Source organism: Neodiprion fabricii, chromosome 1 (assembly GCF_021155785.1).
Source record: "Neodiprion fabricii isolate iyNeoFabr1 chromosome 1, iyNeoFabr1.1, whole genome shotgun sequence".
NCBI lineage: Eukaryota > Metazoa > Arthropoda > Insecta > Hymenoptera > Diprionidae > Neodiprion > Neodiprion fabricii.
In genome coordinates, this window is record NC_060239.1 from 12943467 (window position 1) to 12969099 (window position 25633).

Genomic DNA, 25633 nt, shown 5'->3' on the forward strand with positions numbered 1-25633 from the left:
GAAAATGAAACTGGTTTCGGAGGCAAGCATTTTTTTTTATATATAATACGTAAAAGTGGCACCTGGTTACATAACATCATACGAATGCTGAAATTGAGCAGGTTCGTCATACCATTCTGTATGATAAACGTATAAATATTAAAATAATACACTCTAGTTAACATAATTAATAAAACTGAGAAATAGAAATGAGATTGCGTGTATAATATAATATATGTCAAGTTGCATATTTAACGATGCTATTTCAATAATTATTTCACTACAAATAACAACAATAAATATAACTTATAACGTGCAGACTGGGACTTCCCTACCAAGGAGCAATATGAAACGGTAGCATTCGCTCCAAATCGTACAGGAATGGAACATACATGTATATAACAGAGTTAAATTATAAGTCATTCAAATGCAACTATGTATTACACAAATAAAATAGATGCAGTGTTGGAAGTGTTGATGGATTCTTTACCCGTAACTTGTACTTCAGCTTCCCAAATATTATACTATGCCGGTTACAAAACAATTTCCTGTCTCTCTACCGCATTAGCTACTTCTATCTAGCAATACTGTATTTGTATTATACAAAAATATATTATGACGTTAAGTGATAGTTGGAGAATAATTACAAAATCATTTCAGTCCAATGTGGGCATCGAGATAATCCATAAAGAAAAATTTCCCGTTGTGGCGACAAAATATCGGTCTATAAAAAAAAAAAAAAAAAAAATTATCCATTATATCCAGTTCTATACATCACAAAAAGCATAAAATTTGGCAAAATATTTCGTTGATTGGATAAATAGAGTTTTGTTTAACGTATAATGATTTCTTAAATACCGTATCTTTGAAAAATTCATTTGATTTCAAGTCATGGATTTTAAGTGATTTTAGAAGATTTTACGAACGATAAGAATAGATTCCAAGGTATTACATATTTGCGCAAGACTTGTTTTTTTTTTTTTTTTTTGCTTTTCGGTACAGAAGTGCGTTGTTCCGGGTCTGAAAGAAGCACGACCGATTCGCCATTTCTATAATCTAAAGGTAAACGAAATGCGAGTAAAAGTGAAAACAAGGCAGCTTTTCTTCCAACGTATTAATTTGTCAGCACCACTGCTCTGTGCAAACAGCGTCCCTGACAACCCTCCCTCAATCCTGGCCATAAAACACTTCTGATCTTGACTCCGTTCGGATCCGGCGATCCGTGATGTCTGGCGTGTAGTTCTCGCTGAAAATCGACACCCTGGGCAACGTCGAGTACAAGAGGAGTGGACCTGGCGAGACAGGCCCAGGCCAAACTGGCGCAAGAATTTGCGTAATCCCTGATCTCCGGGCAGCTCCGAAGACAGGGAAAATCGTAGAGGGTTCTTTCCAGTTGGCTTAAAACCTGATCGGACACTTCAGATAGCCCAGTTCGGGCTCCGAACGTTGCAAGTTGTCTCCTGATGCAATCTTCGAATTCCGAAGACGGAGCCGAGCTTCCGGTTTGCTGGGATTGAGTTCCGTTCAAAACGTGTATCGCCTCAAAACGTCGTGCCGTTTGTATCATTCCCGCCAGACGCCACGAGAGCTGAAAATCGGAGAAAGATGAATGTTTGTTTTAGAATTAAAGGCAAGTATCAATTACTTAGCGGCGTGATCGAAACGGCGAAGCGTAACGCGAGATTACGTTAACTAAAAAATCACTGCGCTCTTTCACGTTAGACTTTGGTTTCTTGTCATTGCACACTTTCACGGAATTTTCATGCGGTCGTTGACTTTGACTTGATTCATTAGGATGAATAGGCCGCGCTCGGCTTCCACCAGCTTTAACAGATGCTTATAAATGGATTCCCAGCCACAAATTCATGTAAGACATTGCGTTTCATTTTAACTTTTCATTGCGTATTTACGGTATTTTAATACTGATGTCAAAAATCTGTCGCAAATAAATTTCTAGACCGTCAGTACTTCAGGTTTCCTAGTTATGAAGGGAATTTAAAAATATTCGGTTCCTGGTACCTTCTTCACAAATTACTGCGAAGAAATTGCGCTCGTACAGGACAAATAAAACTTTCAAGAACACAAATTCTACAATTTCAATGGAATACTCCTCAATGTTAAAGAAATCCTAATATTTTCGAAGTGCTCTTTCTCGATAGCAGAAAAAGGATGAGAAAATGCTATTCAGCAATGTTATTCCAGCCAATGATATAAGTAGGTATATCGAATATACGAATGAAACAACGTCCCTACTCTGCAATAGAAATGGTTCTGAGCGAATTCGAGTGACACAAGCTTACGAGATATCAACGATTTGGGCAAAGTTATGTAAACAGAGAAAGAATAAACTCTGTTGTTTTTTATCCGATATTAGTATACTTGGGCTTGTCTCGCCCGCAGACCAGATCCCCATCTATTATCAGAAAATTATCCCAGAAGTTGTACATCATATTACAACATGCCAATGAAATTTTCGACGACCATGTCTGTTGTTATCCATTCTGAAGGCAACAATGATTTATCAATTTTTTAGTCGTTCGTCTTCAACTTGGTCTTCCGACTTTGAATAACCGTCTTTGTAGTAGAGGTCACCCTTGCATTCGTCGTGTCTGCGTCAAGTACGTCTTCTGTCTTTATCACGCAAACCTCTGTGATGTTAATCCTTTCTCTCTCACGCTCGGAAATGCACACTCTAAACCCTCTCACGCGTTCTTGGGTTTCTCTGAAGGGTCTGCTCTGTATCACAAATCTATAGGTCTTTATGGCCTAAAAGCTTTCCCTTAGGCATCTACTCGTACAGATAGTTTAAAACTATGCCTGATACTACACTTGTGTTATTAAAAATCGCTCAACTTTATTTCTCTAACATAGTAGAGATTTTACTCATTCGTGTTTACTATAATTGGGGCAAATAACATTTTTGCAGATTTTTTAAAAGCTTTTCTTTCCCCACCTTACTTTTCACTCAGATACAATTATATAAAAACTACTCGTCACTAAAATTCTATCCCTCAAGGTTTCTTTGGACTCACTTTCGATTTTATAAGACAATTGGATAAGCAGGTGCAATAAAGGATTGCAAAATATAAATTTTTTGCACATCTATACAGAAATGACTTTTGACTTTTGGAATATCTGTATTTTTATTTCCACAGCATTCAACTCCGAGGAAAATTTTACTACTTCAATTCTTATCGATGTCTGTACTTGAAATACGAGGTTTTAAAATTCCACAAGGTCGATGGAATTACATCGCATGTGCATTTCTTAACACTTAAATTTATCAAAGAATCCACGTATACCGTAACTTTTCGACAAGCTCCAATTTCCTATGTAAGTCTTGCGCTTTTAGTTACACCTTCATACGAAGTTTTACAGACCGTGCTTTTGTAATCATCGTATATCGCAAAGTTTCCTTGTGAGCTGCGCATTAATTGAGGATCATAAACTATCGCGAGCAGGTGTTAATTCGATAAGAAAAGATTACACAGGTCTGCGATGAAAAAGTTTTCTGATTACTTCTACACGATACCTATAGACTTTGTTGTGCTGATTCAGAATATCAACTACGTTTTTGCGTATCACGTACGTCACGATTTTTTGCTACTCACATATACATGGAGAGATACTTTTCTCAGAATAACTATATTAAAATAAATTTTTTTATTAGTTTCAAAGGAGTAATCTAGTAAATCTATATTCACTTCAATGGTACGAAGATGCAGACTTTCGGAATGTCATGACATGCTGAGAAAAAAATGCTTGATATATGCATATATACATAAAAATATTGTGCTAAAAAATGTTAAACAGCTATGAAAACTCAGGGTGTGATATGAGTCTGAAAGTTCACTCTGTATTAGATTGGCGCTAATTTTTATGTTATTGTAGTATTATAGGGGGGGGGGGGATGGTTTCTAATATAATCATGATTTTATTCCTAAATTCTACGTTCCAAAGATTAAAATTGACGGAAAAAATGATTGCAACGAAAAAAGAATTTTTTTTTTCGGTTGAGCTGTACAGTACTTCTTTGATCAACTTTAAATATTGAAAAAAGTGAAATTTTTCATCTGTATATTGCTTTTTCAAGTCACGTATACAAATGTCGATAAAATAAATAAGTAGAGCCAATTTCGAAACACGACGCTTACTTCTAGGGTCGATGACATCAAATCATACTAAGATTATTCAAATATGAAGGACAACAGAACCACTGTTGATTAGTGCAATGAAAACTTTACAGGTAGTTTTATTTCATTCAACCAGTAGTTTGCACCTATTTACCATTTAAACACGGTTTCATCTAAATCTGCTGAACGTGACGTTGGTGTATATCATACGAGTGTCGTTTTGTATTACACTTAAGACTACTTTCACGAATATTAACAATCCAGTAAAAGAACTTTAAATAAAAAAAAAAAAAAAAACGCAGGCCTGTGTTATTCTCCGTGAAATCCAATATTTTAAAACGTAAAGGCACTTGCCGTGTGTGTAAGATTTTCTCCAAGCTGACAATTTGGATACGAACAATGACGTGAAGTGGCCGATACCCATAAAATCGTACATGTCGATAGTTTGATAATACGAGTCGCACAAAGTTACGTTAGATTTATTCGCCACCAACATGCTATCGATTTCTTCGTTGCTTTATTTTTCGCTAATTCTTTCGCGTTAAATGTTGATTTCACTACGGCGTATAACTTGAGTTTCGTTCTATTCCCAGGGATTCGCAGACACTTGGGAAATTATTGGAAAAATTTGCGATTGAAAAAAAGAAACGTACATGAGAATGCAGCGGGCGATAAATTTTTATAAAGGGACTGCGTAATTCGCATATCGCGTGGGGTAATTTATGAAACTTTTCTTACCTGTTTCACCGTTAAAATTAAAACCTGTGGGCATGTAACAATCCAGTTCACGTCTGAGTTTATTTATTTCAGTTTATCGATTTTCATGGCTCCGTGCTGTCAGCTGTCTGCAAACTTGGGTATTTCCCCCTAAGGCTGACACTTGACTGACTTATACGAACCTCACCTTATATATATATGTATATGTGCAGTATGGATATGAAGCACGCGGTATGGATGATGACAATTGCGCTAAGAGTTCTCAGCTCAATGGTAGATGGAAATTAGTTTGGCTGACTAATTAATCAGTCTTGGAGAGAGGACCAGCTTTGTTGCGTGAATGTTTACAAGAAGTAGGCTGATTGTGAGAAAAAATCTGTGAAAACGAGCCAACGCCGTCTAAAGTCATTCAACATCACTAATTGTAAATCTCGTGCACGTATCGTGAGAGAAAAAAAACTATATCTTTCGCAAACAAATGATACTATTCGATCTCCTGAAATGGCTCACCTTCAACCGTACCTTATTTGATCTGAAGATACTTTTTTTTAAGACTTTAATCTAAGCTAACGTCACGTTTTGAATTAAAAAAAAAAAAAAATGAGAGCGCAGGCTTCTGACTCTTAATATTGAGTGGATACATAAACTGAAAATCTGAATAGTATTCGGATTACGACAGAAACTTATTAGGCTGCAAGGTGGGCTATATTTACATTTCAGACCTCTCCGAATATCATTTGCATCGGCGAAAAGTTAATAAATATGCAAAAGATTCGAAGAGTGTGCAGTAAATGTCTGCAGACACAGAAACATATCTACGCCAATAATATTTTTACAATTTAATCTTCTGTACTTCAGATACTTGAAAAAGTACGCGATTGGATTTTGGAAGTAATCTCAATCACTTCATTTCGTCGACTTGTTCATTTTGCTGCATAAGAGATCGACGAAATGAGCAATTTGCGGATCAAATTTATAATGATCATGGTTTACTAAGACAGGCTGTTTCCTGAAGGTATAAATTACAACGTACATCTGAACGCATGTAGCCTAGATTAATATCTTATTTTTTATATTTCAATAAAGTCTTTGACGTCAACTTTGTCACGGTCATCAACGTATTTTCAATCAGCATAAGTGAAAATAATCAATTGACGTACTCCAGATTCTTTTTCAGGAGCCTGACATTGTGTTTGAATTTGAAAATTATAAACCAAGAACTGAAAAATAGGATTGGACTGATATTCGGACTGCAACGCTTCGTATTATGATTCACTATGATTGACACAGTGATACATTGAATAGTTCACGTAAAAACAAAACTTTTATCAATCTTCCATGATATAACGGGTTAAAAAAAAAACCATTTCCGAAACGAGTAAATTAAAAAATCTGAAAAAATTCACACAGAGTACCTTTAAGTAGTACTACTACATAACAAATTATGGAACAGATCCGAGAGGATAAAAAAAGTGCCTGAGTTGGCGAAGACCGCCTCATATATTAGGGAGGTTTTTTTTAAAACTTTTTCTTTCTCCCTTGCGCGCCCTTTGAAAAGTTAGTTTCTAGCCTCAAACGAAGCTTCGCGAAACCGGAACTCGGTAGCAAGATTCTAAAAGGTGCCTCATCCGGTTTGAATTTTTCAAACACTCTATCCGAAATATATCGAATTTCATTTTGTAGATAGTTGAATGTTTTATAAAAAAGATCGAGCACTACTATACACGTAAATGTTCATCTTGTATTCCATACGAACGTTTAAAGTTGAGCTCATTGAATAAATAAACGAAGATCTTATTACCTTGTAAAATTTTATACCACCCGTGTCCTAAGCTCATACAAATAATGTCACGTACTAGTCACGGTATTTTTCAAAGAACATTTGATTATCTACAAAATGAAACCAAGAACAGCTTCCTAACTTCTACAGTTGTCGAGATATTTCATTGTCATGTTCGAGTGTTTGAAAATTCAGACAAAATCAGGCACCCTTTAGAATTTTGCTACCGAATTCCGGTTACACGAGGCTTGGTTTGAGGCTAAGAACTAAGGAAGAATGCGTAAAAAAACGTTAAAAAACCGCCTTAATATATATATATATGTATATACATGATTATGGTTCGGGAAGTGAGATTCACTTTGGTTAGTGAAAAGTTTGGAGAAAGGAGGGCTGTTGTTGGCAAAGCAACCCGAACTTCTGGTAAATAATTATCTTGAGTTCGAAATACACATTGAAAACGTTTGCAAAAATTGGTGTATTCCGTTCAAAGCCGAGCGTAGTTAGATAATTTGGCAAACTCTTTTGGAATTCCGGAGAATCAAAGCGGTGCTAAATTGCATCGTTATCGCGGGTTATCGAGGCCTTAAACTCAGTTATCTGGATCAGGACGCCTCATTTCGAAGTTTTGAAACTCACGAGTGCCTACGATAAAATTGATCTGTATTCAGGATAAAGCTCGGCAAGATGCGTCCCCGTCTACCGACGCCAGGAACTCTACGGGGACAAGAGTTTTCTGAAACCACTTCAAAGGCAGGCAGTTCCAGAAATTTAATTCCCACGTCTACCTCAAAATCCAGGGAAAAATTGCGCTCGCATTCAGTACGCAGGTGAAATTTGTCTGATACATATATATATATATATGCGAACGTATGCTAGTCACGAAGGACACGGTTCCATTTAATCCTTACTAAACCGGGAAATCAGGAGGTTTTTGTATGCTCCAGGAAATAATTGCACGAGGGAGAGATAAAAAGCGAGATGAAAACGTGGCGTTGGTTCTTCAAGGGGGGAAACTCTTACAAGCGACGTTTTTTCAAGATTTTTTTAATAAACATATGGAATAGTTTATCGAATTAACGTAAAGTATATCTCTAAGTATGCGATGTGAGGTATATTGACAAATTTGTTTAAACTAAAATATTCCAAAATGGCACCGCTACAGCTGCTGGAAGTCGGCAGCTCAGATTTTAGCTGCGCACAGTAGCTCGACGAATTTTCAACCGATTTAGGTAAAACTTTTGAGAAATATATTCAACTTACCATGACCCATGCTTGCCGGTCGGATTGTATGGAAAAACTAAACAACAAATATTGTTTTTTATCGATAGTTTACACAGAAATGAGTGATGTTTTTTTCAAAATAGCCCAAAATTTTTTATTTTTTTTTTTCTCTCTGTTATGCAACGCGTATCAATGTATTATAACCATAAGAATTTGACTTGTTGATTTTGGTTTTGGCTAGTTTCCGACTTCCAGGAGCTGTAGCATCGCCATTATAAAATATTTTAGTGTAAAAACATTTGCCATATATTGTGAGATATGCTTTGTATTAATTCGATGTATTATTCTACTTCGTTATAAAAAAAATTTTGTGAAAATGTACGTTTACAGGAGTTTTCCCTCTCAGGGTGCTTTGTGGCAACGAATGTGGAAGGTATTATACCATGCGGTCTATACGCGAGTATAACCTGGGCGGTAAACTCTTGAAATCCCAGAGACTTCCTCTACCTTGAGGTAACTTAATTTCGCGTCTTTTGCTAGAGTTTTCTAATGGACGAAAGACACTGGGGAGCCTGACTGGAAGAACCGGAAGAACAGGGAAGGCAAGAAAAGAATAGGAGTCTGTTTACATGGTCGTAAACTTATACAGGGTGTCCTATTTTATCTATTGTAAAAAATTGTAGCTTTTGAAGAAGAATGTTTCATTGTCAGATGAAGGTATTAGGGTTTTGAAGGTACTACGAACAATTTTCTTAGAAATTATAGTAGGGAGAAGTTGAGGTCATCTTTGGTTTGTGCACAGGTCATTTGTTATTCTGATTGAGTACGCTTATAGCTGACCTTGAGATATATTCGGAAGGATAAAAATGCGATTAGCTTCAAAAACTCAGAAGTTATGGCAATTTTAAATTCAAAGAGGATTCATGGTAGAGTTTTCACTTTACGTATGGTTTATTGGACAACCGTTGTCAAAGATATGATCATTGTTGTTAATTCATACCAAACTTATAATCCATAACACAAGATTTTGGAAAAATTTTATGTTTTAAAACCTAAAATCAACCGAAATTTGTATACTGACGTTCAGTGGCTCTCCTTTTTCATCAATTTTTGTAAAGGCTAAGGTGAGTCTGCCACTAAACAGTAGGTACTTATTTGATGAACCAGATAATTTGAAATATGGCATAAATGAAATTTGATTCTCACCGTATAGGCGTTTAATGCAGGAAACTGAAGATTTCACGTTATTTGGTATAGAGACAAACATCTCGCTTCTTTCTTCTCCCCACCAGTAAATGAGGTTTTTATTTAAGACCTCTTCAAAGTCAGAAGTGCCTAAATATCCAAGTCTTTAAAGCTATTCGCGTAAAACTTTTTCGTTATATTTCTCTCAAAAGCCAGATATGATTTCGTTTTACAAAAATGTTAGGTTTCTTACAAAGAAGCCTGAAGTCATCTCAATCTCTTCTTACCGCATTCATTCGGAAAGTTGTTAAAAGCATTACCTTATGCCCCCCTTTGAACTCTCAAACTTTTGTTGAAAACATTTTTCTATAAAACCCATGTATTCTTGCCGAAAAATTTGTGCATTTGAATTAACGCTTTAAAGCATGCATTTTTCCTTGCAGTCAAATTCATTGAAACTGGGTATATAAGGGTTCTCGAGGTCGCTGATTTAAAAAAAGTGTCAGATGGTTGGATCTAATATGAGCGAATATGATCAATTTTTATATTCTCGGTCCACCATATCGGATTCGCCACCTTAAATTTTGAAATTCTGACGTCAGATTGGTTTTCAGCGACCCCAAAAACCCCCGAGTAACAAATTTCAAGCGAATCGGATCAATTTTTATATTTTCAATCCGACGTATTGGATCCGCCATCTTGAATTTTGTAATTTTTACCTCGGATTCGTTCTTAGCGACCCCAAAAATCCGAAATCACCGAGTTCCACTTTTCTATTCCCCATCACCTTCCCGCAATTACATTTACTCTGTAAAAACAGGCATTTCCAACACTTTGTTTATTTAGAGTGCTCACTATATTCGCGGAATTATTATACCCCCCCTTAAACCATCACCATTAGCATACATCTTAGATGCCCAATTCTAGAAAAAATGACAGCAATAAACGATTCAAAAACTTGAATAAACGATTCAAAAAATGTGTCTCACATATGAAGCGCTGTACCGCAATGGATTAAAACGGGACACCCTGTATGTAGCTTTCACGGATGGCAACCATGTTGGCGTGCATATATGTATGGGTATCGGTAAACTGTTCCCACGTGAGCCGCCCTTACTTTCTTCCTGCTGTGGACGTCTTTGTTTGAGGTTATGTTTGTCTTTAAATGCGGAGACTGCAGCCCAGAGGGATGATTTATCTCCTGCCGGCTGCCCACAAGTGCACGGAATTCAACGCACAACCACCTCTCGGTGGCGTTGTAACTACTGTACTGTAAACGATGTCGACGTCGAGTCAGATCTTCGTTCTTACAATTATTACACTGTCTCGGCGTCTTGGTACCCAGTCTCTCCAGTGTTACCTTGAACTGCTTTAATTTGACCTGCTGAATAACGCTCCCGTGACGAGCGAATTATACGCGTTGGCAAAACTTGACGCCTTGACATTCCGAGAGAATTGTTAGTTTGTGTTTCGTACCAGGTAAGAATCTTTGCGAGAAATTGTTCCACGATTTAATTTTCTCGACCTTTTGTACGTTCTTAACTATTGTGGATTGGTATAAATTGGTTCAACGTAACGCATCTTTGCTTGTTTAATAATTTCGTATAATATCGACACCAGGGTGGTCCTTACTTAAGGTGATGACGAATTTTTTCGGGGCTGTCTCGCGAATGAATTTCAAATAGTTCAAAGACAAACTTGTAATATGTTCAGATTTTTACCTCCAATTCCCCGTTTAAAATACACTTGTTTCGGACACATTCTCAGGATATATTTTATTGTAAGAGTAATAATGTTCAATCAAATCTGTAACTGCGAGGTTTTAGTGGGCATTGGTGTTGCTATCTGATAAAAAACTCACGTCATCAAACCAGGTAAGAACTCGGACCTCGTGAAACATCATGAAGTTAAATTTTTTTGTACGATTTTGTTATTTATGCAATTGAAAAAATATCCAAAACCTAGTTTCTCATAATTGAAGAAGAACCCCGTATATCCCGAAGACATCGTCGGGAAAAAATTTATCATATACGCAGACACAACTTTTCATTTGCAGGGTGGTCACAGCATAAAAACTTTTTTAATCAAAATAATGTAAAATAAATAATCCCTATATTTGTAAAATGAAATAAGCCTTTAGATTTTCGGTTTTCATTTTTAAAACTCAATCCTTTTAATATTCATTTAACCAAAAGAATCATGTTAAACTAATGAAACGTCTGTTTTCAATGAAAAACGAAACTCTTTCGTATCATTCTGTATGATTGAATGGAAAGCAATGATTTTTGCCGCTAATAACTTTTTTGTATTCTCTTTTTCCTAAAATCAAAGAGAACGGTTTCTACTCACCACGACAACGGAATACAGAATCTTTGCTTTCAAGTCTGGGGCATCCTTGAGGGGTTCAAGGGCGTCCAGAGCATCGAGGGTGTGAAGCTGGGCCTGAGCATAGAGGGATCCGTAGCGCTCGACCAGTTGGTTGACTGTCATGTCCGCTGGGAACGGAAGGCCTTGATAACTGCAATCGCCTCCACTGGGATCCCCCGGCTCCGGAGTCGGACTTCCGCTTTCGTCGGTGTGGTACCCGGCACTGCTGGACTCCTCCTCGTAGTCGTCCAGGGTGTTTTCCTGGACGATAGGAGAGGCCTGCACCTCTCTCGGTATTTCCTCACTCATCAGCTGAAGGGCAAGACCGCAGCCTCGCGCGCACTGAAGAAGCCGCGCCGCAAGCGGAGGATTCTTCGTATTGGTCCTGAAATTTGACTTCCGCAACGCGGTCCATTGCCTCAGAGCTTCCTTGTCGTATTCGACCCTGTGCTTCAGTTCTCGCAATAGATTTTCCAGGGCTGGGCTCGTCGCCTTCTCAAGTGTGTTTAACAGGCCCTGATTGTTTATCAGACGTTGCTGGATCTCGCTGTACTTCAACGACAGCTGCCTCTGGTGAGACGCTGCCTGAACTCCTTGGCCTCCTGGTGTAAAAGTTTCGAGGAGAATGATCAAAAGAAGCCACACGAATGAAACTAGTAGTTGGGAATTGGAACCGTTTGTTATAAGGAAAGTATCCCAGGTCGATCTCTCCGATTTGATTTCTTTTTTAATGTGTTATAGTAGACTAAAACTAAGTGACAGGTATTTTTTTTTTTTTTTTATCTGCCATTAAACAATTTAAGAGGGTGAAACCAGCGTTATAATCCCTTAAAGTGTTTAATGGCACATAAAAAAAAAAAAAAAAAAACGTGTCGCTTAGTTGTTAGTTTACTATAACATATTACAAAAGAAATGAAATTGGAGAGATTGACCTGGGATACCTTCCTTGTTAGTCAAGAGCCATTGTTATTTTGTACTAACCTTGCGGAAGTTTTCAAAATAATTAACTTTTTCATCAATGCAGCTGTACACCTTTGCTGATAGATGAAGAAACTATCAGTTTTATCATGTCAAACAGTTACGCTTGCTATCGTTATCGGATTTTTTATGAGGAAAATATTAGCTCATTATTTTTTTTTAAACGTTCGTATTTTACTCTCACACAATATTAAATAAGACAGCCAGTTCAATTTTGGACACTTAGTTCCAAACATTTCCAGTACAGAAGTATGCAATATTGATTGAAATAGGATCACTCGTTCTTGTTCCAAATCGGAACGAGCCCTCGCACGCTACATTTTTTCATTTTTTACTAGAATAGATGAATAATATTTCATGATAAATTATTTCCTCAAATCAGGCGATCTGACATTATCGGGGCTAACAAAATTTCACTACAAAATTTTCATCGAACCCATGTCAAGGCAGTTTTTTTGTAACAGAAATTAAGTTACTTTAGAGAAATTCCCAATATTAGTTTTTTAAAATTTGCATCGCTATGAAGAGAAAATATAAAAAAAATACATGCGCTAGACAATCGAACAAGGAACAAAAAAGTTTCGCAAAAAAAGAAATACTAATCACAATTGTAATTTGTAATTAGAAAAATTCAAATTACAAATTACGAATTTAATTCGCATTTTTTTTTAAATTAATTTTAAATTATCAACCCAATTAGAAATTTGATGTAATTATATAGTTACACAAAGAATTTAGTAGTGCCCAATACTGCTCCTAATCTATTCCTGCTGTGTACTCGGTTAATTTACATGTGACGACGTTCTTCGGGTTAATTTACTCGACTCAACTCCCTTTATTACCCATATTATTTTTTATACTTAATTCTGGGACACCCTGTCTGTATAAAAAAGCACAATCTGAATTTTTGGCCTTAAAATTCAAGATCTCTTTGATACTGACCTATACGATAATCCATTTTTTCTAAATTCCTGTTCTGGAGGAACCTTGAGCATTTACGTTTCATGTAATAATAATATTTTTTGAAGTAAATCTACGCGTGACAAATTTAATTGTAAGAATCCTTTCTTCATATCCGATCAATAATAGACCCTCAAAGTATTATGTTGAAACAGAGTTGAATATTCTACCGGACATTCAAAGAGGGGATAGTTTTTGATATTTCAAAGAATTCCGAAGCGTCTGTAACTTGATTGTACCGGCCATCGAGTACAATTCGAATATCGCTTTAGGCGAACAAACAAATTTATAGGCCACGCTGGAACGACTTCGGAGTCGTGTTCATCTCAAGTCGAGCGGTTAAGGTAAAACCCATTTGAGGTGATTCCGCTGAATTCGTGATTAGTTTACTTTCCGGGTGAATCGGTTGATTCGTTCCTCACCTTTATTGGTTCCGGTGTGCTTCTGGAAGTTTTCTATCTTGTGCAAAGCGAGTTTATATGCCTCGGATCGGGCCTCGAGCTCCTCTTTCAGCGCAACCGGAAGCGAGACGAGGTTCTGAGCGTTCGTATAATCGAGACCGTTCCCCAGCTGGCTTGAGGGTACCAACCCATGTTTTCCCAGGCCCTCGACAGCCCGCTCAAGGGCTCGCTTCCTCGTTGCCAAAACAGCCTTGGATCCAGGAGCTACCTTGGAGAGCGCAGCCAGGAGCTTTGTCCAAATCCTAACGTGGAAGTGATCCTGGGATGTGGATATAAGGTAGACTATTTTCCACAGGGCCGGTTCAACCCTGATGACCTTGAGTTCGTCGCAGCTGAGCTCGGCCAGTCTGGAATAGAGGGTCTCGAGGAGGGCGAGGCTGTGCGGGAGTGCGTCGACCAGGAGATCAACGGGTATGTCGGGAAGAGCGGCCTTCAGGGTGTAGACCGGTATCCGGGACAGGAAACTGGCCGCTTCTCGATACTGCCGGCCTTCGTAGAGCTTGAGAAGCCGGCGCAGTGCCATCCGCGGATTCGACGCCTCATCTTCCAGAGAACCGAATGGGCCCACTTGAAACTGGGCCCCGGACCAGACCAGCCGCTGGATTGGGTTTCTGGGCCTTTCCGGCCGTATCCTTTCGCAGGAATTTAGCCCTGCCAGCGGCAACGTCCGCTTGCTCATTTTCGATGCCTCAATCTCGCGCATGCGGGCCGCTTTACTTACTTCAATCGGACTCCCATCCGGTCCACCGGCTGAATGCCACGGGCGTCGGCCCACTTCACACACGCGTATAATATGTATCACGCCCGGCACAGAATCACATCACCGATTCAAAGAGCCGCACTTTCTACTCCGCCTTTCGTCGTTAGCGCGTCTGTCTGTCTACTGTCGCTTCTTCCTGGGGAACATTTCGTTAAAGTATTCTGTGAACGTATCTTTATATAACGCGAGCATGTTTTACGCATTTTTCCGTACGCAAATTACCTGTTTCTATGAAGGTCGAGTGAGTCTGCGAATGCGCATGCGCGGAGTACTGAAAAGACAGCTTTTAAGTTCTAGGAGTTAAAAGTGGCCTTTTCGGTACTCCGCACATGCGCTGTTGCAAACAAATACGACATTACGCGACCCTAACCTCAATTTCGTGCTTCGTGAAAAAACGCGTGACGCACTTTAGTTTTGCAGAGAATCGTGTGCAATAAGGACGTAACGGTCTTTTTGCCTCTCGTATTTGCAACATTCGTCTTCGGCTCACCTACGATCGATATTGCAAACTTAAGCTCGGGGCCTGAAAAGACCAAGTTTGTCTCCTCGTTACAAAATATACTCTTGTATACCTAACCCCGCGTCGGCAAGGTAGGTCTTCTAGGGTAAAGTGCTTTTCTATGTTTGGAGGGACAGCAACTCAAATAAAAAAATTTTCTTGGATAAGATTGTAAGTAACAAAACGAAGTACTAGAAAATATCCTATGGATCGAAAAGAGTGCGAGTAAATTTATTCAGATATCGCCTCGAGAAAAAAAAACAAAAAAATTATAGACCTAAGGATCCACCTTGTCGAAGACGTTAACGAAATCCACCTTACCGACTGGGGGTTAACGGGGAATCGGCCTAACCGTCTAAATCAGAAGTCAGAAATAGGGGAAGAACCGTTTGAAAATCTCCAGCAATGTTATTTGCGCCAATGATTGCGAATGCGAATGAAACAAAGCCACTGTGCTAGGTGGCAGACATAAATCTGAGAAAAATCAAACGACATAAGCTAAGACAGTAACAGTTTCAGAAAAGGTTTCATCATCAGAAAGGTAAAAATGATTACTTCCTGATATTTATTAAACAATTCTAATAGTTTCACGCTTATTTTGCTCGCTGACCACAAAGTCATTTTCATCCACTCTGAAGATGAACATTTGTAATATTTTTTTCAGTCTATTTCTGGGTAATTTTTGAGATCTTTATAGCGAATAAAATAAGTCCACAAACGTTATAATTAAATAAAAAATACTAGAGTTCAATCGTTTCAACGTTTTGATTATAAAGCATTTCCTCAAATTTCTAATATTTTATACAGTGTCACAATTCACCCAAATTCATCTCTATCATACGTATTGTGGGGACTAGGGGTGTGATTTGGATTTGGAAATTTCTTCAGTGGCTTCTTCTCTTTTATGAACTTTTGGCTCAGACGGTCCGACCAATTTGAATCCGTAATTTTGTACCGGATAACGGAGCTGGAGGGCGTAGACAAGCGAATGAGGAGAAATCGAATAAACCGAGCTTTACGGAGATTGTCATTCATATCTAGATTATAACATCTTCCTATGAAAACATGACTCTAGGCTGTTTCACTCACATCTATGTGTGTGTGCATACCTGTATTATACGATCGCGTACTTGCTTTGCTGATTGCTACAGAGATATACATACAGTCGATTGAATTATGAGATATAGTATAATCCGTGTATATGGGTCATACCACGTGAATTGTGACACACTTTTCTACCTATACGTCGATTCACGTCATGGATTGTTTGGTAATTTGATCGGTAGGTAATTAGATTTTATTTTTTGGAATTTATGAGTTCTTTTGCTGAAACTTGAAACACCGTTGAAATCGATTCTTATAATTTGCCAAACACTCGCGAAGAATTCGTCAAGTTGAAAGATAAAAAAAAACGCCATTTTTGTATTTAGAATTCTGCCCGATTTGACTAACATTCCTCAATTTCGCAAGGAAGTAGCTTTTTGTTTTATGTCATTTTAATTGTTAATTTCAAACTTCTTGGGTTTCGTTATTGAAAAATACTTGAATGGAGCACATGTGCCAAGGCTGAGAGAATGCGGACGAAAACCATAGATGTTCAATTATATCCAGCGCGTCAGTGAAAATTGGCATTGGTTCTCCTCAAAAATTAATTATTATCAAAGTTTTCACTTCGTGTTGAAAATCATTCTCGAATATGTGAGGGGGCTGATTAGTCGCGACGGGATTTAACGGTGAAAAAACTTGGTTTAATTATCGTAATAGCAGCTAATAACATCTGGAGCGTGGAAACGGATCTCCATTCTCGTTATCTGGAGGTCTAATTAGACAAATGAACATTATACCTATGTGTGATACTTGAATATTTATGACCGTATTGAATTTCGAACGTTTAGTTTCCAGCGAGTTTGAGCTTCAATGTTTTCAACTCTATCTGTACTCATGTCTACGAAATTGCAAATGCAATATTTCATGGCTATCGTTGACTGATTGAAAACTACTGCAGTATATAAGATAGAGTCAAAGCGCCTCGCATGAGAACCGTTTTCATTTAAAAATAAAATTGCATTACAATTCAAAGTGACGATTAGGGAACAAGAACTCAATATTCGCGTCTAACGTTCGGCATATCAAAGAAATTCGATCCATAAGGACTCGACTCGGAGTAAATCATATTTACGATCAACTGACAAATAAAGTACAAGATTTTGTCTCAAGTGTGTCACAAGAATGGTTTGTCTTAGAAAATCAAAAATTTCAGCTCACCGAACGGCTTAAAACTTTTGACTCGACTGGCTTACAGATGAAAAACAATCGGTCTATGATCCAAGGAACCATAGAAAACCGAATAATTTTCTTTAAGTCGGTTTTTCAAATCCCCTGAATCTGAAACTAGGTTTGCTCACAGCTGAAGTTTATCTGGGAATTTGCTCCTCGTTTTTATGCCGGATCAAAAGAAGAAAAAAACGGAGAATCAAAGGAACGAAGATTATCAAAGTCCAGGCTTGCTGTAGACCTATACCGACTAATGAATGCGTAAATCTGTGTATCTGGTATAAACGTCAGTATGAATTTAGAAACAACGTCCGTTACTTCGATTCGGATGGCAGGAAATGGTTCAAAGCAACGGTTCTGTATTGAAATCACGTCCGTTCACGCGTGCAGTCGTAACTTAACGCTGAATTACAATACGCGTTGCATCTTCTGGCATTTCACACAGCTGTGTTCTGATCGGCTTGTGAATCTTATTACCGCGTTACACATGCGGCTAGCAGTATATGCAAATGTTACGTTATACATCCTACGGAAGTAACCGACACCTGCATACATTGTACACAAGTATTATTCTGCCATATCTCAATCTAATTTTAAAGAAATTACTAATTGGTCACCGCGATCTCGAAATCTTGGTTTTAATCTTAATTGCGATTAGAAAGAAAAGTTTACACCTGACGGATAAAACTGAAGTATCTCAGATTAATAATAGAGCTCGCTTAAGGTTATTTACCTAACCAATAAAAATAAAAATACAACTAACTTAGTAATTGTTATTCGGGAGCATTTTTGTTTGAGGATCCTGCAATATCTTCGATAATTGACTGGAAAATGATACTGGCCCGAGTTTTTTTCTTTACTTTTTTATATGAATTGTGCACGAAAATATGTATCTTCAAATTCTACGCTGGGCTAATTTGCAAACGTACTTTTGCAATGTTTAATTTTCATACCACACCAAAGACCTTGTAATACATAATGCAAGTGTATAAAAGTTGAAGTAGATGAATCACTTGTGAAAAAGTACGTCGTGCAACGCACTATTATTCATTATTTTAAGTTATTCACTGAGTGTAATACGAGGTGGGGAGAAAGACAGCTTTTTTATCGATTATCGTAACGAAGATAAATAGAACTGTACAAGGTACCCGTTTTTCTTGTATCAAATTACGTGTAAATAATTTTTACATTTTCAAGGCGCGAACTCGTTACGGAATACAGAGTATTGGAAATCAATGAAGATTGCATCAAATATAGAAATCGAATGTTATTTTTTGACGCATACAACTACACGTACGTATACTACGGAACGGATAATAAATTCGTTCGGGCATAATTTAACCTTGTGAAATATTTTAATCGCTTAACGGTACGTCTCGATCATTGGAATTTGTGTAAATGCAAATATATTCCAGTTTGCGTACACAGTTATAACGTATATAATCAGCGAATCTTACCAGCTGATACTTTTTCTTTCAATCGGTGTAACGAACTATCACAACACCATTTATAACAGAGTAACAATATTGAATTACACGCAACCGCAGTTTCAGAACCACATTCACGTATTCTTTTTACATCAGGTACCGTAATTACCGAGAACCCGTCTCTTGTCTAATCAAGGCTCGGTTCGCGCAAATTGGATGCTACTAATCGCACGACTTCCCGGATAGATCACTCGCACATTTCACAAATCACAATTTTATTTCCAGTTCCGTACCGCGATGCGACCGGTGAATTAGACGCGGCGACGCCGGCGACAAACTCTCGACACTGTATTTCGACATCTCGGAACCAAAGCAGCGAATGTGGGTCCGAAATCGCGCGCTTCGGGGTCTATAGACTCTCCCGAGAGTCGGCTGGAAGTGGTCCACGGGCCCAGGCGAGACGGCGAGGCGAGGAGAGACCCAACGACGTGTGCGTTATACGCGGAGGATTGGGCCCGATGAAGATGCGGTGGCGACCTACTGTCCTGCATACCGTGGTAACAACCTGTCCGGGCCTGAACACGTTTTAGCGTAGGTAAATAAGACCCCAGATCTTCGATGCCCTCCGTATCCCTGCCCCAATGTCCTTCCGGGCACATGGCTCGTTGAATTCGACCCGAATCCGCGGAGCTGATTTTCTCAATCTTAGCGTGTTCGTTATACCTAGAGTTAGAGGCGCGAGTCGAGCTGCAGCTGGAATTGAGTGGAAGATGAAAAGTTGAAAATAAAAGTGAACGCGATCTTGATATTCATTCGATGCAAAGCTTATCCTGCTGAGGGAGAATTTCGTCTGACTTTTTGTTGGATGTTAGGCGTTTGGAGATAATTTTAATGAGATATAATACGTTAGACCTGTCCTTAAGAAGGGCAAAATCGAATTTTAATTGTCTTATCCCTCAGATTGGTTCGAAATAATTTTTAAAAAATGACCGAATTTTTAAAAAATTTTCCCTCCATATTTACCCACGCCTAGGAAGCCTTGCTTTTTCCCATAAGAAAAACATTGGTTTTTCGGGATTTTTAATCATTTTTTATTATTTAATTATCAGCTAAAAAATCGCAAATTCTCAGAAAATGTTGACAGTTATGTTACCTTTTTGTCCAATTTTTTGTAATTCGATACAAGCATTTTTTGGCTAGATCGATCACATCTTTATTCTCTAAAAACGCGGAAAAGAATCGATCGATCTAACCCAAAAATGCTTGTATTGAATTCCAAAAAATTGGACAAAAAGGTAACATAACTGTCAACATTTTCTGAGAATTTACGATTTTTTAGCTGGTAATTAAATAATAAAAAACGATTAAAAATCCCGAAAAACCAATGCTTTTCTTATGGGAAAAAGCAAGGCTTCCTAGGCATGGGTAAATATGGAGAGAAAATTTTTTAAAAATTCGGACATTTGTTTTTCATTATTTCGAACCAATTTGGGGGGTAAGACCATTAAAATTCGATTTTGCCCTTCTTAAGGACAGGTCTAATAATACATCCCAAACCACTCACATTATACGTCTAACTGTACTGGCTAACTCTATGTCACGGGATATGGATTACACATTGAATATGGTTCAAGTTTCAACACTTTCGTTTGCAAAATAGCCAAACCGAAAGGAATGGCTAATTGTGGCCACTCTACACTTGCTAACTATTTTGGCTGTGACTGAAAATATCATTCTGAGCAAAAAATGAAAATGAGTTTTGTAACCCTAACCGGAAAATCTAACATGTCTTACGATTCTGTTTGACTGTGGCCGGTTGTGCTATATTTTCGTTTAACTAATGTGAGAATACGATGTTGATTTTAGGCAATATTTAATTCCAAAATTATGTAAACTTAACAAACAGATTGGAAATTGCTATGACTGGAAAATATAATTTCGAGATCTATAATCACACCGAATACTTATACAGTCAGTCACACAAGAACGTACAGGCTATAACTTCAAAATTAGGGCTCGGGGGTAGCAGGGTGTGATATTTTTGAAATCAGGAGACACAACTCTATCATGCATCGATGTTAACTCCTAAGCCGTCACGCTCGACCCATCAGAGTGCAGTATCTGCTGTACGAGTTGCAACGTAACGCCTATATCTGCACGTCGGTCCGATGCACATTCAATGCACATGCAGCCTGCTAGCGGACCGATCGAGACCTAAGCTCATACAGGTATATACGTGAGTTGGGATGCCTACTGGACGCAGTGTCGCGTCGGCTTATTCCATGTCAATGATACCAAGAAGTATTGCATAATAATTATATTTTCAGAACAAATAGCAACACAATAAGGCCAAACAAATAAATACTAATAATGGTAATAATCATCATCTTTAATTTACGTGCAAACCCTCCCTCACGTGTAAGATTTTCATCGGCCGGGGAGGGGGGGGGGGGGTTTCAAGGGGGTATGATTTTACTTGAGTACCAGTATCTTCAGCATACCGCAGGGTCTTGCGAAATGCAGCTTGGGGCTGCAGGCGAAGTGTCAGAGTGTTCAAAGCCTACGAAGATGATGTCGATTGCATCTCCTATCTACTTTTCATAAGTTAACCAGCTTACCATATGTTGGATGCAATTAATACAAACCCACAGGAATTGGGATCACCGGAGGTGCCTGCTAGGGTTTCGATACCCATTGAAAAATCACAAACAATCCGAAGGGAGACGGTAAATGAAAAGCAGAGATCATCATTGATAGATGTATTGATCTTTAAAACGGACACTAGCAGGCGAGTATACCAATACGTTAGATGCACCTAACGAAACCTGATGCTGCCTCATCGTGAGGTACAATGAGACTCTTATACACCGTAAGATAAAATTCGAGAGAAAACTAAAAATGAATCAGGTGTAGATTGGGATTGTGGAAAACGTCCAACACTCATTTTCTGAAGAATGATGTCGCGGTTGCAGCCACAACAGCTACCACCACCCCTGCTTGAGCCCACTGTGCTTGTCTTTGAGCTTCGATGGCATATAGCTCGGCTGCTTCGCGTCGTTTCGCAGCTTTTTCTTTCTGTCTGCGACATCCGGCCGCATATTTCTGCACATCTTCTTCTTGTCGGCGAAGCGCATATCGCCAATGCTCATCAGCTTGCCGATGCTGCTCCAGAGCACGTCAATGCTGCTGGCCTTGCTGCTGCTCCTCTCCTGAACGACGGTCGTCATCTTGCCGGAGACTATATTCGCGTAGCGAAATCTCCTCCGGGTGGTCTGGTGAATCAGCCATTATGAATGTGATACAGAAGAACAGCAACTGGTACGTGGTTACTCCACAAGTGTTCGTCACAAACTGAGCCATTCGACTCGTTATCGTACCATACCGTTGCGCTAGCGGAAATATTCACGAATGATTGCGTCATCCGTTATCGAAACTGTCGTTTAGTTTTGTGAACATCGAACATTTGATACACAACTAGTGCACACTCGACTGGTTCGGTTTTCTGTCACCAGGCGTCATGGCGTCATTGGCCAGATCCCATCGTTTAAACACGGCGAATGGATGTAGTGTCTGTATTTATAGTGTGGTTGATCAGAGAAATCTGCATTCGAGCTTCCCAGCGTTTCTCCGATACGGTGAATTTTCTTGACTCAGTATTTTCTTCAAGCTCTACATATAATACGAAAAGACTTCGTGCTGGAGTGGTCGCACCATCGAGCTACCGATAAGACCGCGGCGGACGTGACTCTCCAACGCCGCATGGAGCTCCTGGTCACATAGTAGATTGAGATGCAGCGACTGTGCTATCTTTGAAGAAAAAACCATGTATTTCTACTCAGGTGTATCAACAGTAGCTTCAGCCCGTTACAGAGCACGTCGCAACATACAAAAATTTGAGCTCGCACCGGATTTTTCAACTTTGTATAATGCAAGCCTGAAAGCCCGTTGCACATAGCAACTCGCGTGTAGACATTCTTTTTAATTAATTAACCACACGTGACGCACACGCGCTGAACTTCCGTGAAATTCTCAATAATATTATACCACTAACAATAATGCCGATCGATACGGTTATCGTTATCCTCATTTTGCATCGGAACGATATTATATTTATAAAACTCTCGTTAATATCACTGTTGACACCAGCCTTGGGATCGACGTTACGTTACTAGAAGTCAAAGTTTTGCGCCAAGGTGTTCGTTAGCTCTGCAGCGTTTATCTTCCTATCTTTCTGCAACACATGAGAGTCTTATTTTGCAGATATTCATGCCTAGACCTTATCCAGAAGCATGCCAGGAGGCTGGCGACCATCGTTTGTGGTGAAAAAATTCAACTGCATTCTGCGCCAAATGCATCTCATTGCATCAGGTTGACATTGCAATGTCGAAATTCCTATTCTCATCTGGTGCTGCATCTAGGAATTACGCACCATACGTTATTGTGTTCCAGACTGTACTTGTTCCACATTTTAATGAAATTCCAGCAACATCTAGATCGTCATTGTAAAGATAACGATTTCACTATAATTTTCTATAGTAACTGTGACAAATGATTTTTTTTCCAATGTAAACATATAGCTACTTACGATGCTTGTATTTCTTTATTAGACTTCAGGGCGTATATGAGAAACAAACTGGAGTTCTTTCCTGCACTTCCTTAATTACAGATATTCAACGTCACTATTTACGCAAAGTCGTTCAAGGTCTTTAAGGATTATATTAACATTGGATCTCGCTAGAAGTTTTCCTTAAAACTATCAACCATCTTGATCACATGGCCGAATAACGAATACAGATTGATAAAAATAAACTGAATGAAATTTGACGACTTTTTTTACATTTCGGAAGCGTATTTTTTCTGTAGATTACACTGTCCAGTGAAAGTACAAAAAAAAAACCAGGTAAATTTACATTGTTTGCTGGGTGCAAACTCGAACATGAAACCCCGAGGGCCTGGATCAACATCGAAACTGCGTTTGACGCCGTGCTGTCTAGTTTCTTCGGTATTTCCGATCGTTGTGAAAGGAAGCGTAATTTGCGGCTAGTGAAATTCATGTGTAAATACAGCAGGAAGAGTTTCACACTGAGCATATATTAATTTTGAAAATTTCAGTAATTCTCCTTTCCCGTTCTCATCATTACGTAAAACTGTTTGTAAGTTGACGTGTACAGGATATTTTGAATTTTTTTGGTCGGAGTATTTTGACCTTAAATTTTGACACTCTTCGTTTCAGCTTTTTAGCTTTCGTTACCGAAAGTTGAAGTCAAATGGAGTGTTTTAAACATGACGTTAATGCATTATACATATTTGACTTAAAAAATTGGCCTATAAATCGTTTAGAACTTATACACGTCATGCGATCTCTTTGCTTTTTACTTTAGACTCGTGTGGCCGGAACGATAACTTTTATCCATGGATTTTTGGATTTGGATGTTTTCGCTATCAAAACCAAATGAAGGATGAAGTGTGAAGCTTATACATCCTCCAGAACGGAAAATCAGAAAACCTGGTATACTCAGATTTGCAGACTGCAAGAAATATTCACCCTCCGCATATCTCAAGTAATACGGAACCCTTGCACGTCTCAATTCGTGTAGAATTCATTGCTCCACACGTCAAATATATAATATCCTGCGTATCAAGCTTCCGTTTCTTTAACGATGCATCGACTTGACTCGAACATATAACTGGATTAATTAGAGAAGATGTGAGCGCATTCAATCTAAATTAAAATAGTATAAACGAATGTCGACGAGCATAAAATTTTTTGTGAAGCGAGAAACTGCCTGATAAAATGATGGTAGAAGACTCTAGTCACGTTTGATTATCAGCTATATATTATAAGTCACACATACTGTCAGTTTCAAAACCGAGAGTTCACCTCGAATTCAATATTCGCGCAGATTTCGGAGCGATCTGGACGATTTTCTCAGTCAAGGAAAAAGTCTCGACGTTATCAGCCAAGCGAGTAAATGCTTGATATCGAAAGTCAAACTAGGGGCGAACGAGTCCTCTGGCAATTCAATTTTTCCATCTGACTGCGGCTTTGGAGTACCTGTCTTCTGTCTCCTTGATGCCTACCCTTCGGTTGAACCCTTCCAGTCACAATGGGATGTTTAGCAACCCACTTCAAGAATTTCCATGTCCTAGCCTTATCAGAGTTTATTTACAACTTTAAGTAATCTTTGTTACTTCGTATAACCCCAAAAAACCCCGAGTATCAAGTTTCGGCTAGAATCGTCGAACTTCGACAGTTTTTCGATTTTACATCCGCTGTATTGGATCCCCCATCTTGGATTTAGAAATGATCTAATTCCGACTTCAGATTTGCGATCTGCGATCCCAAAAACCTTGGAGTAAAAAAATTCAGGCAAAATATTCGGTTGAAAAACGTACCTATAATATTTTCAAATGCTTCTTACGGCAAAACTATTGCTCGTCTCTATCTTGGCTTACAAATATCATCGTATCTCCAAAACTGTCGATCTGACTGTAAAGAAATATAGCCTAAAACCTGGTCAGACGTTGCAACTATCTACAGAAAAAAAAAGAATCAAAATCGGTTCACTAGTTCCGGAGTTGCGAGCAAACATACGACAAAAAGACTTTTCAATTTTATATACAACGTAGAGAAGAGGTAACTCGAATTTTTAACAATCGTCTCTTCACACCCGAGCGACTTTCTATCCTCTCGTCTCTTCCTCCACAGCGAAACAGTATCAAGAGGAGCTCGGAATTGCTCTGAAATTTCTCGCCCCATCACAACGGAATCGACAAGCGTAACGAAAATCAACCGTCTTCTTCCTTCTATGAGCAGAACAATTATTTGTGTTACAATTCTCGTGTCCCGTTCCGCGTCAACGAATTCATAAGCCGACTGGATTATAACCAA

The 25633-nt window shown here is 38.6% G+C and overlaps 1 protein-coding gene across 4 annotated transcripts; it reads right to left on the reverse strand.

Annotated features, from left to right (window-relative positions):
* Nucleotides 1-934: 934 nt before the first annotated feature.
* On the reverse strand, nucleotides 935-19208 carry LOC124181977. Of its 4 annotated transcripts, none has more exons than XM_046568760.1 (4): nucleotides 18772-19208; nucleotides 13743-14673; nucleotides 11365-11984; nucleotides 935-1567 (listed from the first exon to the last, which is right to left on the reverse strand). In XM_046568760.1, the coding sequence occupies exons 2-4, from the start codon at nucleotides 14482-14484 to the stop codon at nucleotides 1094-1096; spliced, it is 1836 nt and encodes a 611-aa protein (XP_046424716.1). In that variant the 5' UTR covers nucleotides 14485-14673; nucleotides 18772-19208; the 3' UTR covers nucleotides 935-1093. The 4 variants fall into 4 exon arrangements, with proteins under 4 accessions (XP_046424716.1, XP_046424707.1, XP_046424712.1 ...); XM_046568751.1 differs by having other exon boundaries at nucleotides 13743-14677; XM_046568756.1 differs by having other exon boundaries at nucleotides 13743-14702.
* Nucleotides 19209-25633: the final 6425 nt, after the last annotated feature.

Bases quoted from the DNA above. Each gene is read 5' to 3' on its own strand.
- LOC124181977 (XM_046568760.1), bottom strand. From the start codon at position 14,484: ATGCGCGAGATTGAGGCATCGAAAATGAGCAAGCGGACGTTGCCGCTG. The intron at 11,985-13,742 runs GTGAGGAACGAA...CTTTTACACCAG, and splicing joins GCACACCGGAACCAATAAAG to GAGGCCAAGGAGTTCAGGCA. The intron at 1,568-11,364 runs GTGAGTAGAAAC...TCCGATTTTCAG, and splicing joins TTCTGTATTCCGTTGTCGTG to CTCTCGTGGCGTCTGGCGGG.